We start from the raw sequence: 17,698 nt of genomic DNA on the forward strand, positions 1-17,698 counted from the left end.
TCTCTCCCTTCCTCTCTGTAAAAAATCAATAAAATATATTTTTAAAATAAGAATTCAGACTCTTCTCATTTAAAAAAAAAATTACCAGAGTTTACTTTACCATCCTTCCCTTAGCTCTACTGCACATTTTACTTAAATTAATTTTGCTTTCATGTTAAGGAGGTAAAATCTACTTTGAAAATTCTATTTAAGTATAATATATAGCCTTTTGACTTGTATATAGCAACCAGAAGATAATCTCTTATTATATCTATGCAGTATACAATAGAGATGTGCAGGGTGAAGCAAAACTAGGTTTACAGTTATGAGTACACAAAACATAGTTTATTCTTGTATTGTTACTTGTTAATTATTGTATTATTTTCCATGAATAACTGTAAACCTACAGTTTGCCCCCGCCTGTATTAGATTTTAGAAGGATTAATAAAAAGGGACCAAGACACAATGTCTAAAAAAAATGGACACAAAAGGTAGGAAGAAGGCCTCATTTTAGCTTGTCCATCTTTGCTAGGGACTGACTTCCTTTTTGTTAGCTCATTCTAAACACCACATTTTTGTGAATATGCATCACATTTACTTAACTTTCTTTCCAGATTATCTTTATTAAATGTTTGCCATGAATGGGCAAACAGAGTTTATGTGGGCTGTAAGTATCTATGGTTCATTTGGTATAATATAATGCAATCTAAGGTGTAGAAATTATGCATAATACTTTCTCCCAAGCTTGATAAACCATCTGGGGGAAAAAAAGGGGGGAGGGGGAAAGCCTAGAAAGTAATTCGTGCAACCCCATGAATGTATAACATTTTAGAACCTTGTATTTCTCTGATACCCTATCCTGATCAGTAGTACATATATATAAAATCTGAGCTAAAAGAGAAGAAAATAAGTTTGACTACATATACCTTAAAAATGAGTATAATCTAAAACTTACATTACCTGTGGTACCAGTTCTGACCCCTCCAACACAGTTACTAATTTTTGGTGTGATACTCAGGCCACTTCCCTAAGCTGAATGCTTCCACACACATCTATCTTCTACATGTCATTCTATTATATCTGATACTAGAGGCCCGGTGCATGAAAATTCATGCACTGGAGGGGAGGGGGTCCTCAGCCCGGCCTGGCCCCTCTCACAGTCCGGGAGCCCTCAGGGGCAGGAGGCGACCCGGCGATCAGAGGAAGGCAATGCCCCCATCACACCTCTGCTGCTGCCACTGCTGGCAGCGCAAGCCTCGGCCGGCCCTGGTCACCTGAGCCTCAGGCAGCCCTAAGTGGCTGGGAAGCTGCCATCTGAGGCTTGCCTGTGCCTCAGGCTGACCCAGGGCAGCTGGGGGTCTGAGGGACAGGGGACTCTGGAGGCAGGTGCACAACAAGGCCGGGCCTACCTGGGGGCAAGCCTGGCCTTGTCACACACCTGCCACCCCAGTGGGGCTAAGGGGACTGTGCACCGCCATCTTGTGGCTGTGGGCACCACCATCTTTGAGGGCGGGGCAGTCAAGTAGCATATTCCCTCCTTATTGGCTGTGGGCGCTGCCATCTTTGCGATGGCGTGAGGGACAATTAGCATATTCCCTCTTTATTAGATAGGATACTCATGCATTGTTAAATGTGCTTACGTCGCTGAGTTTTTATATAATACTAGAGGCCAGGTGCACAAAATTCGTGCACGGGGGGGAGGGTGTCCCTCAGCCCAGCCCAGACCTCTAGCAATCCGGGACCCCTCGGGGAATGTCCTACTGCTGGTTTAGGCCCAATCCTTGCAGTTGGACATCCAGCAGTCAGACATCCCTCTCACAACCCTGGGCAGCTGGGGGGCTGAGTGACAGGGGGACTCTGGAGGCAGGTGCATAGCAAGGCCAGGCCCACCTGGGGGCAAGCCTGGCCTTGTCGCACACCTGCCACCCCCTGTGGGGCTGCGGGGACTGAGCACCGCCATCTTGTGGACGGGGCACCGCCATCTTTGAAGGCGGGGCAGTCAATTAGCATATTCCCTCCTTATTTGCTGTGAGAGCTGCCATCTTTGAGGGTGGGGCAGTCAATTAGCATATTCGCTCCTTATTGGCTATGGGTGCCGCCATCTTTGCGATGGCATGAGGGACAATTAGCATATTCCCTCTTTATTAGATAGGATACTCGTGCATTGATAAATGTGCCTACGTCGCTGAGTTTTTAATTAATACTAGAGACCGGTTGCACAAAATTTGTGCACGAGGCGGGGGGTCCCTCAGCCCAGCCCAGCCCTCTCACAATCTGGGACCCCTCAGGGAATGTCCTACTGCTGGTTTAGGCCCAATCCCTGCAGTTGGACATCCAGCAGTCAGACATCCCTCTCACAATCCGGGATACTCACCCCTAACCACTTGCCTGCCTGCCTTCCTGCTCACCCCCAACTGCTCGCTTGCCTGCCTGCTCAGTGGGCATCATAGCGACTGGTTGTTCTGCCATAATGGTCACTTAGGCTTTTATATATATAGATCTAGTCTTACATTTCTAACCACCATTAAGATTACATATTGCACTAGAGGCCCAATGCATGAAATTTTTGCAAGAGTAGGCCTTCCTTCCCCAGCTTCCCGCAGGCACCCAGGACCCGGGCTAGCTTCCCTATGGCTGCCTGCAGGCACCGGGAACCCAGGGGGCTTCCCTATGGCCCCAGATTTGTCTGGAATGACATCCGGAAGGATGACTGGTCTAATTAGCATATTACCCTTTTATTTTTATAGATGGTATACACATACATGTATACTTTATTTGTATAAAACAGTCTAGAAATTGTAAAAAAAAATAAAAACTTAGCCCTGCTTTTCACAGCCTCAAAAACACTGCAGATGATAGCACATGTACAAATGAACATAATACAGGATGGACTGTATTAAGGACTTCTTTAAAGACCTATCTGAAATGTAAAATAATCCAGATGAGGAAACGCTCCTTATTGGCTATGGGCGCCGCCATCTTTGCGATGGCATGAGGGACAATTAGCATATTCCCTCTTTATTAGATAGGATACTCGTGCATTGATAAATGTGCCTACGTCGCTGAGTTTTTAATTAATACTAGAGACCGGTTGCACAAAATTTGTGCACGAGGCGGGGGGTCCCTCAGCCCAGCCCAGCCCTCTCACAATCTGGGACCCCTCAGGGAATGTCCTACTGCTGGTTTAGGCCCAATCCCTGCAGTTGGACATCCAGCAGTCAGACATCCCTCTCACAATCCGGGATACTCACCCCTAACCACTTGCCTGCCTGCCTTCCTGATCACTCCTAACTGCTTGCCTGCCTGCCTGCTCACTCCTAACAGCTCGCCTGCCTGCCTGCTCAGTGGGCATCATAGCGACTGGTTGTTCCAGTTGTTCTGCCATAACGGTCACTTAGGCTTTTATATATATAGATCTAGGCTTACATTTCTAACCACCATTAAGATTATATATTGCACTAGAGGCCTGATGCATGAAATTCGTGCAAGAGTAGGCCTTCCTTCCCCGGCTTCCTGCAGGCACCCAGGACCCAGGCTGGCTTCCCTATGGCTGCCTGCAGGCACCAGGGACCCAGGAGGGCTTCCCTATGGCCCCAGCTTTGTCCGGAATGACATCCGGAAGGATGTCTGGTCTAATTAGCATATTACCCTTTTATTATTATAGATGGTATACACATACATGTATGGTATACTTTATTTGTATAAAACAGTCTAGAAATTGTAAAAAGAAATAAAAACTCATCCCTGCTTTTCACAGCCTCAAAAATACTGCAGATGATAACACATGTACAAATGAACATAATACAGGATGGACTGTATTAAGGACTTCTTTAAAGACCTATCTGAAATGTAAAATAATCCAGATGAGGAAAGAATGCATGTCGTTGGGCAGAACTGGGAATGGATTTGGGCAGATGTGAGATCAGAATAAGATCTTGAAGGACAAATGGGACTTCGGAAAAAGATAAAAAGAGATGAAAAAGTAGGTTTATTCTAGGAGGTTGAATCACATGAGTAAAGTTGCAGAGGCAAACTATTTCATGATGCAACTGAACCACAGGAAACAGAGCATAAAAGATTCTGAGCTAGATTTTCTGTCCATTTGGATTTCCCATTGTAACTCAAACTGAAATATTTTCCAACAAGATATGTGTTATCTGCCAACATTCTAGCCATTTTCCCAGTTCTCATGCCCCAAACCTCAATAATCATTTTAACTTCACTTCATCATATTTAATATTCACTAAAATTTAATATTAATGTCTTTTGTCCATCCTTCTCAATTCTCCAATATTTTGCTAAATGTCAGTTTGCTCCAGGACTCAATCTCAACTTGGATTTTCCATCTTCCCTTCCCTCCTCTTCCCTTCTCTTTTCCTTTTGCTTCTCTTCTCCTCTCCATTCACACTCACTCCCTAAATTATGATCTTAAATATCATCTACATTCTTACAACTTCCAGTTTAAATCTCCAACCTCTTGCCTGAACTCTGGGTTTATTTATCCAACTGCCCACTTGACATCACTTGAATATCAACAAGCACCTCAAATTTTACATATCTGAACTCAACTCTCAATATCTTCCCCAAGACTTGCTCCTTCCCTACTGTTTCCTGTCTCAGTCCCATTCCTCCAGTCACTCCAGTCAAAATTTTCTCTTTCTTCTGTACCCTTTCTCTGATCCACAATGAAATCTTACCAACTGCACTTTCAAACAAATCCCAAATCCAACCATTTCTCAATCCTAACTGCTATCCCTCAACCTAAATCATACTTCTCTATCACTGGACAATGGTCTCCTTGCTTCTACTCTTGCTTGACTACAGTCTATTAAACAGATCCTTCTAAAAACACAATTCAAATTATGTTACCTGCCTACTCAAAAGCACCATCAGCCGCATATCACTCTTGGCATAAAATCCCAAGTCCATGCGTTGGCCTTTAAGGTACTATAATCTTGCCTATACATGGCTCTCTGGTCTCATTTTCTATCACTCTTTCCTATTGGGACCCTATAGGGGTGGGCCTAATGTAATAACAAAGATAATTTAACGTGAAAGAAGGAGGCAGAAAAGGAGAACCAGAGACATGCTTGCTTCTACTCTTACTTGACTACAGTCTATTAAACAGATCCTTTTAAAAACACAATTCAAATTATGTTACCTGCCTACTCAAAAGCACCATCAGCCGCATATCACTCTTGGCATAAAATCCCAAGTCCATGCGTTGGCCTTTAAGGTACTATAATCTTGCCTATACATGGCTCTCTGGTCTCATTTTCTATCACTCTTTCCTATTGGGACCCTATAGGGGTGGGCCTAATGTAATAACAAAGATAATTTAACGTGAAAGAAGGAGGCAGAAAAGGAGAACCAGAGACATGGGAGTGTGGGAAAGACTAAGCTGACATTACTGGCTTTGAAAATAAAAGAGAGCCATGAGAAGCTGGAAAATACAAGGAAACAGATTCTCCCTGAGAGCCTCTAGAAAGGAACACAGCTCTGCCAACACCTTGATTTTAGCCCAGGGAGACCTGTTTTAGACTTGGCTTCCAAATATCTATAGTAATAAAAGGGTGATATGCAAATGGTCATGACGCCCTCACGTCATAACAACTGATCAACAGGAGGCTGCATGCACAGCAGGCACAGGTGGGTGGGGCTGTGTGCGTGGCAAGGCCGGGGGACATGAGGCTGTTATTGTTTATTTATTAATAAATTTATATGCCCTCAAGTCATAACAACCGAACAGCAGGAGGCTGCTTGCACAGCGGGCACAGGTGGGTGGGGTTGTGTGCGTGGCAAGGCCGGGGGACGTGAGGCTGTTATTGTTTATTTATTAATAAATTTATATATTATTTTCATATACATTTTACTAATTTTCTTTCATTTCTGGCAATTCTATTATAGAGAAAGGGCAAATAGCAATATTAAAATATTTCCTCTAATTAATTCCCTTTTAATGTGCACAAATTTCATGCACCAGACCACTGTGTTTTTTAAAGCCACTAAATGTATGGTAAATTATCACAGTGGCAACAGGAAACTAGTATCCCACTCAATCTAAAATAAAGGTGTACACACACACACACACACACACACACACACACACACACACACCACTCTCTGTCCTCTTGTCCTTACCTTACTTTTTCTTAATTTGTCACTGGCTAGTCATTGTAAACTACACAAAGGTATGGTGCTGCACTCTGTTCATGGTCATTCTTCCAGTGGCTGAGACAGCATTTGCTTGTAGAAAGTCACTAACACTCGTCCAGTCACTGAAATTTAATTTTACTGTTTGCTAACACTGATCTTTACTTTCAACTCCACTGCTCCCTGTAGATAACATTTTTATAAGTAAAAATGGGTTAAAGTTAACCAAAAGGTGCTATAAGGGGGAAAAGACATTATGACTTACTAGGAAGTCACTCAAGGAGCCTGGCTGAATAAATGAAGGGCATTTAGTCTTCCAAAACAATGGTATTTGTGGTAGAGAGAGGGGGCCAGCTGGAATAGGTTGAGGACTGGCTGTTGATACAAAAGTCTCACTTATCTTCACTTCTGTTGAAACCCCTTTATTTCCGTGTCATGTGTCTGTTCTCTACCATAAGTGTGGGGATTAGGACTATATCCCCAAAGAACTACATTATTACCATCTCCCAAACACATGTCCTTCAAAATATGTCCATTATAAATAGAAGAAAAACTGTTTTAATTGAGTTTCAAATACAACCTCTTTTATTGTATTCCCTTCCTAGTATTCTCTTAAAGGTTGTAGATACAATGTTTATAGTTATGGATAGATAATGTGTTAGATATTTTAATAAGTTGGCATGGCTAGCTTTCTAGGCATTCTTTGGACTACCAAAGGTGAGGAAAAGAAGTAAATGTCAATTCCTGGTGGAAGCTCTAACAGACAGCATGTAATTTGCCACATCCCCTTTCCAGTTAGGGTGATCTTGAAAGCACGTGTCAATAGAAACCTTCATTTTCCAGTCTTTGGGTGACTTGAATTAGCAGAGCCTCCCTACCAACTCATATTAAGGATAGAGTGTGAAAAAGCAATAAGCCTTCCTTGTTTTAAGCCAGAGATTTGGGGTCATTGTTACTATAGCAATACCTGGGCAGTCCGTGGCCTAAGAAATGTGAGGAGAATTAATGTCCTATTGTATGTATCCAATGGGTTTCTTTTATTTGTAAATTCTCAATGCCTTTTCTAGGAAAATATGCATTGTGAGTCTCATAGAGGGTGTGATGGCCAATTTTATGTGTTCACTTGACCCTGATCATAGGGTGGCCAGATATTTAACTAAACATTATTTCTGGATGTTTCTGTCAGGGTGTTCCCAGATGAAATTAGCAGTTGACTTGGTGGACAAACTAAAGTGGTTTGCCCTCCCCAAGTGGGTAGGCATCATCCAATTTGTTGAGGGCCTGAAAAGAACAAAAAGGAAGAGGAAAAAAGAATCTGGCCTCTCTGCCTGGCTGCCTGACCTGAGACACTGATCTTCTCTTGCCCTCAGTGCTCCTGGTTCTTAGGCCTTTGGACTCAGACTCAATCATAACACTGGCTTTCCTGGGCCTCCTGCTTGCAAATGGCAGATCATGGGACTTAGTCTCTAACGTTGTGTGAGTCAATTCCTTAGAATAACTCTCTTCCTTTATATACAGGGGTGAGGCAAAAGTAGGTTTATAGTTGTGAGTACATGAAACACAGGTTTATCCTTGTGTTATTATTTATTAATTACTAGAGGCCCAGTGCATGAAATTCGTGCACTGGTAGGGTCCCTAGCAGCTGCTGGCTGCCGGCCAGGTACTCCCTCCCTTCCCCTGGCTGGCCCCACCCCCTGGTCAAATTCCCGATGAACTCCCAGTCGAGGGAACAATTTGCATGCTATGCTTTTATTATATAGGACTGTATTATTTTTCATATGAACAACTGTAAACCTATTTTTGCTCCACCCTGTATACATTCTATAGGTTATGTTTCTCTAGAGAAACTTGACTAACACAGTAGGGGAGTGAATGCAGCCATTTCCAAATTTATCTGACATGGAAACCTTCATGCTCAGTATAAAAGAGATCTTGGGAAATGCTGCTGCAGCCTTCACTCAGCCAGTATCTTCATATCCTCCCACCAGCTTTCACTCTTTCCTGTCCAACCAATATCGTTGACAAGTATGTTGACATACTCTTAACTTATGTAAACAGATACATCTTAGCTCTACAGAATATTTACAAACCTTACTTGGGAATGAGTAGAATGGTGCTCCCCAGAAGAAATACTCTAAATAGATGTTTTAACTCATCACTGGCACATATGTAATGTTTTAAAGAAAAGAAATACCTGATTATTGTACATAACAGATCACAAACTAAGCACCAAATCATATTGTAAAATTTCATGCTGCTTCGTAAGTTTGCCTGGACATTCTGACTCTATTAAATGCCGTCCACATTCTGGATTATCTGGACCTGTAGCCACTCTGACTTTTGCCAATGGCCTCCTATTACAAGTTCTGTGAACTGGCTGCATTATAAGAAGTTTGTGAATTGATTTCCCCTGGACTGCTTAGCATACTCAGGTACACTGAAAAGCAGTTTTACTCATAAACATCCCTCTTATTCTAAAAGGCTCTAGAAACTGCCGTGAAACAAATCTATATTTCTATTGTTTTTGTTGTGGTTGTTGGTAATCCTCACCCAAGGATATTTTTTCCACTGATTATTAGAGAGAGTGGAAAGGAGGTGGGGAAAGAGAGAGAGAGAGAGAGAGAGAGAGAGAGAGAGAGATCGATTGGTTGCCTCCCCAGAAGGCGGGGCTGGGGATTGAACCTACAACCCAGGTATGCACCCTTGATTGGGAATTGAACCCATGACCCCTTGGTGCACAGGCGACACTCTACCACTGAGCCACACTGGCCAGGGCTCTACTGGTTTATTCTATAATGAATACAGGTGATACACTGCATGTTCTTATTTTTAAGTATATAATTGTTACTAAAAATGTCATCATTTTTTTGTAGTTTGAAACATAAGTACCTCTATGTAGATATTTCTAAACCATCTATACCCAAGACAAAACGACAGAGCAACTAAGACTGTCATCAGCCAATACAAAACCTTAATTATAAACTTTTATTGTTAATCTTCATAACATCACCGAACATGATAATTTCATGCAGACATTTTTGCAAGATTGTTTTTGTCATTACTTTCCCTAGTCATAACGGTTTGGAAAATAAGAAAGAAATGTATTTGAAAAAGAAAAAAAAATCCATTATCTCCCAGACAGCTTCTCATTGCATATTCCTTCTCATACTCTTCTAAGATTGTAGATACAATTTTGAATTTTATGTATTCACTTAGCATTAAAACAAAGCATTTTCCCTTATTATACTGATTAGTGGTAGAAAATTTTTATAGTTATGTAATACTTAATTGTGTGATTATGTCATAATTTACTTGACTATTTATACTGGGGATATTTGAAAATATTATTTTTTAGTATTATGCCCCCTTTCTTCTAAAAAGGATTTGCAGCCCTGGCCAGTGTTTCTCAGTGGTTAGAGTGTCATCCGTGTACCAAAGGTCTAGGGTTCGACTTCTGGGTTGCAAGTTTGATCCCTGGCCCCTGTTAGGGCATGTTTGAGAGGCAACCAATGTGTCTCTCTCACATCGATGTTTCTCTCTCTCTTTCTCTTTTTCTTTTTCTCCCTCACTCCCTCCTTGCTATTCTCTCTAAAAATCAATGGAAAAAATACCCTCTGGTGAGGATTAACCAAAAAAATAAAAAGGGATTTGCAGCAACTTTATTCATTTCTGAAACATGTCCTGCTCAGAATTGTAGAAAGAGAAAAGCCTGATGTTCCAGAAAATCATTTCTGGAGGATAAGATGTTCTGGGTGGTGGCCAGCCAGTGTGGCTCAGTGAATTGAGCGTCGTCCCATGCACCAGAAGGTCACTAGTTCAATTCCAGATCAGAGCACAGGCCCACGTTGCCGGCTTGATCCCCAGTGGGGGGTGTGCAGGAGGCAGGCGATTGATGTTTCTCTCTCTCCCTCTCCCTTCCTCTCTTTCTAAAATCAGTAACAATATATATATTTTAAAAAGAGAGATGTTCTAGGTGGTGAAGAAAGAGGTACCAGAACATGGACACAGAATGAGTGGGAACACGTGTGTACGAAATACACGTGTGAAAAATAAACTGTGCTATGAGTGTTGTGCTATACGGATAAGGTGTGTAAGCAGTGTGGCAAGAGGGCGGTGGCTTAGTTGGAGACACCTGGGCAAATCACAGGGGAGGATAACTGAAACCTGAAAGGGAGCCACAATCTGGCTGAGGGAGTCACTGCTACACCTGGGTGAGAAACCCCGTGTAATGTGGGCTGCATAAGCCTATTCCCATCGCAATGGTGTGTGCCCTGCTCTCTAACCTCTGTGTCCTGGAAACAGGACAGACTGACATAGAGGCTTTTCAGTGTCACATACAAATCTGTGTTCACATGTTACATATCAGACCAGGAGAATAAAATTGACCTGATGTTAATAAGAAAATTACTGCAGTGCAAGTGTACTAATTTTGATAACTACAATAATGTGTTTGAAGCCAGATCGTCTTGGTTTAATGACTATGAACAAGGTGTCCCAGGCCTGAATTTCAGTAAGGATGTGAGAATTACATAAGTGTGGCTGTTCATTGCAAAGATTCATGTTTACTCAACATGTTTTCATTCATAGTTTTCTTACCAAACACATCCTTTATTTAAAGGTCCTAATGATGATCTAATTATTCACCCTCACTTAGAGGCAGTAGCCTGAGCATTCAGAGGGCTTATGTCCTTAAACTTCCAGTTATTATCACTCAGACCTTCCTTTAGTGTACGAGCTTGCTGTCCACATGTTCATAGCAGTGGCCACAGAACCACATTTGATCATCAGATCTAATATATAGCTCTCTGGCATTCTCTAAAATGTCTTTTTTCTCATTTTCCATTTGCATGCAGTAAAATTCCCTGTTGGTGATATATAGTTCAATGGGTTTTGGCAAGTACATTCAATGGAACCCACCACAATCAAGACACAGAAAGTTCCATCACCTCCCAAAACTCCCTTGTTCTGCCTCCTTGCAGACAGGCGCTCTTTCCTACTCCCAATGCCTGGCAACCACTCCTCTAAACACTTGTTTTTGTAATCGATGTCTTCATTTTACTAAAATAATCAAAAGGGAACGTAATCGCTGTGAGCAGTGCTTATGGGTCTGGAAGAGTTACTCAATTTGGCGACCTTGGGGAAACACCTAAATATCAGATCCGGGCACTGGCCTTTCCACCGGGCTGCGGTTGGGCTCTATTCCTTCCAAATTGAATAACACCCGTGCAGAGTAACACCAGCGCAGTAAGGAGAATGCTTTAAATTGGGTGTAAACTGTTTATTTGTGAACTATAATTTGCTTATCTATCCTAAATCTCCATATAGCATAACCCAAAATTAAAATGATTTTAAATGTATATTAGGATTTCATTATAGAGGTACACCTTTCTCGAGGCACTAAATATGGTTTTGTAAAGGTGTATTTAAACTGAATTTGGAAAATTATATTTTTAAGAGAGTGCTTTTAATAAGACCAATAATTATTCCTTCAACTCCCCTCCTCAAACATCCACATTTGCATATCTGGATGGTGTCCATCAGGGCACACCTGAGCTTTTAGAGATGCTGGCAAACGCTCCTCAACACAATCAGATACAGGATTCTTTATACAGAACAGGTAAAGTTTGAGTGCACACATCTCAACCGGCCAGCTTAAATGTCAAAGTGCGTTTTTCTGCTTTCAGAATAATTTCAAGACAGTTTCCTACATTTCTCCCAGAAAGCAGCACTGACCATTCCTGCCAAAAGCCTGGAAGCCTGTTCCATCACAGACTTCCAACTTCTTGAAAGAATTTTGCAAATTAAGCAACAGGCGCCTAACGCTCATACAACTCAACCAGCCGTAGAGCAGATCTGTTTCCCATTTCTAGTTGGAGTTTCAAGGACTTCCTTTTTCTAATTGCTTCCTCGGTTGCTATGTGATGTTGGGACCACTGCCTCCTCCCTTTTTAGATCAGGACTTGACTTCGTTCTGTCACGTGGGATTCTGAGCCAACTGGGAGAAGTTTGGGGATGTGGGCTGCATCTGTCAGGACAGCTTATCAGGGGTGGTCGCCATCATGAATTGCTTCTAGAATAGTAAACCGTCCTGCTGAACCACCTCCGATGACTCAATGGGATCAGAGTAAGCTTCCCGCCCTAATACATGGGTTTATTCATTCTTAAAAGGAGCAGGTTACCTTTAGGTCTCTCTCTCTCTCTCTCTCTCTCTCTCTCTCTCTCTCTCTCGTTTTCAATTGAATTTTCCAGAGTCCAGATTTCTGTTCTCACTGAGCTCTGTCACATTTGTGTTATTTCCTCTGCCATTTACTTGGGTTGCTCTGACCTACATTTTTCTTTTCTTTGTTCCTGAACAAAAGCTGATTTCTTTCTGAGGAAGTTGGAAAAGCAAGACTTATGTGCCCAATATGTTTCCCAACCCTCACATGAGAAAAAGGGCACACCCAAGACTATCAAAAAACACTCCTATACCAGTCACAGCGCCAGATGCTCTGAGCTGTGTCTTATTGTGGGCTCACTCGCACAAAATAAAACAGATTCCCCTAAAACAAAGGCTTCCGGTCTCCAAGTCCAAACACAATTCTAACAAAAATCTTACCATTCCAGAGCTTTGAATATTTTAACAAAATTTTAAGGTGGTGTGATTTTTTTTTAATTGGGGGGTGGGGTGTTTGTTTTACACAGGACACTACATTAAGGCCAGCCAATCCTAGCAGTCTTTCTCAAATGGCTTCCAAATCTCAGTGGCACCTCCACCTCTTCCTGTTCACTCCTTATGTGGGTCCCTAAGTGTGGGTGGTTCCCAGCTGTACTGCCTCTCCATTATTAGTGCTATGATGATTATCATCATTAATGAGCACATGCCTTATCTTTCTCTTCAAAATGTTTCATTTGAAACAACCAGGTATTTGTGTGCTATGCTTTTGTTACTATTGTTGCAATTTGCCCTTTCCTCCTTCTAAAGATAGGTGTCTGTCATTCTGCTTCATCCATGCCCCTTTCATTTATTTATTTTTTAAATATATTTTCTTTGATTTCAGAGAGGAAGGGAGAGGGGGAGAGAGATAAAAACATCAATGATGTGAGAGAATCATTGATCGGTTGCCTCCTGCATACCCCTCACTGGGGATTGAGCCCATAACCCAAGCATGTGCCCCTGACCGGAATCGAACCCAGGCCCCTTCAGTCCACAGGCGGATGCTCTATCCACTGAGCCAAACCAGCTAGGGCCATCCCCCTTTTAGTCGGAGGGCTGTAATCTCGCAGTGTTTATTTAATCCACACATGGGTTTGGAAAATCTAGTAGGAAAACGAAGAAATGAACCTCGGAGTAGACTTAGAAATGAGAGGCATGAATTTGGCAGATGTGATGATTTAAGTTAGGACAGGGCACGGTTTAGAGAGCTCCTGAGGCAAAAGTGAAAGAAATCAATTTGGTGATGGGGGAATTTTATTCTAGTGAAGTAAGAGGGAAGGAGAGAGGGAGATGAGAGAAGTGCTCTTTGGGAACCACTTGATTTTGTACAGAGCAGGAAAATTGTCTACTCTTTGCACTTTGCACCTCCCCCACTGCCATATGCTTCCCTAAAGTTTCCTTTTACCATACTTGAAAGGACCACAGACTTTAATAGTATTCATGCATTTGAAGTGCTAGGCTATTCCCAGCTTCCTCTGTTGCTGCATTTATGATGAGAAGTAATAAAAAAAAATCCAAGTTGTAAGATAACGTTAAAAAATGATTTTTAATGACAAAAATTTTAAATAAAAGGTAGTTTTTTAAAAAGGCATCTGACCTTAAATAAACTGAGGTTCAAGATCACAACCAGATTCAGGGGCTAAATATAGGCCAGTCTCCTTTAGCGTCTAGGCTGAGAGAATTTAGTAGGTTACCACAGCAAACACTAAATTGTTGACACTCAAGGGGCCTGAACAAGTTGAAACAATGTCATTAAAAGGTCAAGTTAGTATAGAATGTCTTGAATTCAGATGTAATAGTAAAAGCAGACAGGGTAAAGACAGGGAAAGTAATGACTATCTTTACAGAGGAATATTTGCAATATTATATGTGTGTGTGTGTGTGTGTATATATATATATATTCATATGTGTATTTTTGTATGTATATATGTAATATATATGTATATATGCCTGAAACATCACACTATTACATGCATGTGAGTTTGTGGGTGTCCAGCACTCAAAACTTTGTCAAGCGGAGAACTTTTCTTCCTCGTTGTGGGGAAACTATGTTGCTGCCGAAGGGCAAAGAGAAGACGGGGCGCGGATGAGGGGGACACTGACGGGGCTGCTGGCGGGAGCTGCGGCGAACCAGAGGCATATGCAACCCATTATTCCCACCAAGACAAAGGCTGCTTCTGCACTCTCTGGTTCCCACAACCCTCCACCGAAGTTCATTTCCCTTTCAGATCTTCTCTATGGGATCTAAATTTATATTTGTGAGGCTAACGCTGGGGCGAGGGCATGGGGGAGGGGACGGGAAGGTGAGCAGTGCCTCAGGTCCAGTTCCATGAGGAAGGAGGGCAGGGTGCACAGGCAGGTTTTGGAGCACAGACCTCTTTCCCAGCCCGGCATCTACTTCTTACCCTTGTGTGGTCTTAGGCATCTATATATTTTAACACTTTTTATGACAGTTTCCTTATGCATACAATGGATTTCACATGGTTGTTTTATTTTATGCATTAGAAATAATGTATGTAAGTGACTGCTACCTAGCAGGTGATCAATAAGCACAATGCATCTGAGAACGTTGACTACAAGACCCAGAGTCAGCAATGTCTTTGTTTTGCCTTTTTACCTTTGGTTCCAAGATCATACGCTACACACAGAAGATGCTAAAACTGGAAATAGCTCTACTGGCTCCTGCTGTCCCGTTCTCTTTTTCACAGCTTCACAGCAAATGACAGCCAAGGGCACTTCCACCCTCTTGGGGGATGCGTGGATAAAGTGGTAGAGAAGATGGGCAGAGTGCTGGCAGCCACTCAGTAGCAAACACCTGAGCCTCACTCCTTTCCCCCCACCTGTTCTGTTCTCAGGCCATTCCCAGCAGCAACCTAGGTTCCTGGGCCCACAGTACCCCCTGATGGCTAACATGGGGAACTTTCTTTTCTCAGTGATTCTTATCTTAGTGAGACTCCCCCAGGCTTTGTTCATTCCATCATGGACCATTCACTTCTCAGAAATGTTCTGTGGCCTCTGCCTTGCTATTTTTCTTTTTTCCTCAATTATTTCAGAAACATCTACCTCCCTTCCTGTTTTTTTCCTTTTCTTCTATTTATGAATCCTCAAATTACTGTGGTTATGGTTGCTAAGAATAATAATAGGATGAGTGCATATGGCTATCAAGAAAAACCTTCTACATTTAGAAGTAAAATCAGACATCTCGAAAGTCTTTTGAGAAATTGAGAAGGTTTTTTCAGAACCTGGACAAAAGATGCTATGTACCTCCTGCTCTTTCTCTAACTAACACTGAACTTTTCTTGACATTTTATTGTTTTCCTATTTATTTATTATTTTCCTATTTATTTAATGGCCACAATTGTACTAGTTTGTCCCCTACTGTTTCATTACAAATATAAAATATTTTCCTAATTTGGTCATAACTCAAGGTAATTCTTGTACAGTATTTCTTTCCTTTCAAATGATTTCCATATTCATAGAATTACAACTATTTTCTCCTTTAAAATAAACAATACAAATTAATTAAGGTAGCAGGCAAATACCACCCATTCAATTTTACCAAAATTCTGTGAAAATGGATTTTCTACCTAATATAACAATAATGATGTTATAAAATAGTTGTGTGATGCAAAAGTTATTTTAAATGTTCATTGAAAAACATTGAGCTGACATATTCACATTTTTCTGAAAAGATATTTACTTTCTTATATACCTTTTGAATTCATAAAAGTTTTGGAGGTACAAATTAGAACATGCAGTGTTAATGTTCTTGAAAGTATTACATTTAAATTGTTTTCTCAGGAACCAAAGAGAAAACACCAGAGGAAACATAACCAGCCTGAATTGTTTAAAATGTATTTTCCCTTTAATTAAATAAGAAACATCTGTCTAGGGATTTTGGAAATGAATGTAATCCATCCACACTCTGCCTGTACTAGTTTGCCTCCAATGTCCAATATTTTGAAAGAAAATTCTTTCTTTCTGTAAAGAATTAAACAGCAACATGGAGCAATGTCTGGGTCTTGCCTCAGGAGTTTGGGTACTGGAAATGCTAAGGATTGTCTTTTCCCAGATCTCTTTGGGAAGCAACCAAATTCTCTCCATAATCAAGGTTAGGATGTAACATCTGTACTTCTCCAAAGCATCCACTCACCCTGAAAATGCTCATCTCAGGACGGTGAGAAAACAGAGGTCACTAGGATGTACGCAAATACTCCAGGTCAAAATATTGTTCCCTCTCTGGGAGTCACTGGCATTTTCCTCCCGCTCAGGCTTTAAAAAGCTGATTTCTCTAGGAACCTGCACAGCCCACAACACAGACCCATCAGGCAGCCCAAATGAGTACGAAGGAAGGAAACGGGGAGTTGACGCTAGGAAGGCTCTGGTTCTTTGAAACCGGGGCCCACCGTTGAGAATGACAAATATCACTTACTGGTGGTGTCGAACGGTATCTGCTTGCACTGCGCAGACCCCTCGGCGGGCCAAGGACAGTAATAGACGGCTCCCCCCTCCACGATGTCTGGCTGGCTGGTGTTGGCCTTGGGCGCTCCCACCAAGACACTGGCTCTGCGAAAGGGATGCAGAAAACTACTCGGTGGGCATCGGAACAATGCGCACGGGAGCTGCGGCGCGGGCCGCACGCCCACTGAGGCCAGGGTGGGGGTCGCGGCAGCAACGCATTTCTGAGGGAGCCGATGGTCAAACTTTCGTTCCCCTTGGAAACCTGCGGGCATCTGAAGCTGGTCTGGAAGAGGGTGCCAAGAGTCCTAATTCTTCTCTAGGTGGAGCTGTGTGTACAGTGAGGTGCGGAAAGAGGTGGTTGGAAAAGCAAAGGACGGAGCCCAGCTGCTGTGGCAGGCGGACTGCACTTGCGCTCAGACCCTGCGCTGGCAGAGGCTGCGTGTAAACAGCCGTGTTGTGGCCGCTGTGTTAACGGCCTGTGTCCGTCCCGCTCCCCGCTCTGTGCCATGCTGGGCTTTGTACCTGAAAATCCCCAGAACTGGCGCGTTCCCTGCAAGTGGCAGGTCTCTAGTTGAGCGTGCACAGCGCAGAGCAGAGGCTGGTGGCGGGGGCGGGACGGGACCGCAAGTGGACAACGGGAGGGACTCTTCCCTCACTCAGGCTGCGGGGCAGACGCGGTCCCCGGGCGGAGGGCCACGGACACGCGCGAGAACTCCCGGCACCAGGCGACTTACGTGCGAGCCGCAGGGATGTGGAAGTCCACCGCGTAGCCGAAGTAGCTGCCCTCCGGGCCGCTGTACACCGTCAGCTTGTCCTCGTCCAAGTTGAACGCCTGTGAGCAGGGGGACCACAGCATCCCCAGGGCAGCGCAGAAGCAGCAGAGGGGCGCGAGCGGCTGCGCCCGGCTGC

At 42.9% G+C, this 17,698-nt stretch overlaps 1 protein-coding gene across 1 annotated transcript in view; it reads right to left on the reverse strand.

Moving 5' to 3' along the window:
* The window catches only part of ITGA8 (integrin, alpha 8), a 222,221-nt gene that overhangs the window by 191,830 nt on the left and 12,693 nt on the right, over positions 1–17,698 (reverse strand). Inside the window, exons 2-3 of the mRNA XM_014548004.1 lie at positions 17,524–17,694; positions 16,761–16,894 (exon numbers count right to left, since the gene is read on the reverse strand). Of these exons, the coding sequence (XP_014403490.1) occupies positions 16,761–16,894; positions 17,524–17,645 (256 nt within the window). The 5' untranslated portion in view covers positions 17,646–17,694. The remainder of the gene's footprint in view (positions 1–16,760; positions 16,895–17,523; positions 17,695–17,698) is intronic.

This window comes from Myotis brandtii, unplaced genomic scaffold (genome assembly GCF_000412655.1).
Source record: "Myotis brandtii unplaced genomic scaffold, ASM41265v1 scaffold49, whole genome shotgun sequence".
NCBI classification, from domain to species: Eukaryota; Metazoa; Chordata; class Mammalia; order Chiroptera; family Vespertilionidae; genus Myotis; species Myotis brandtii.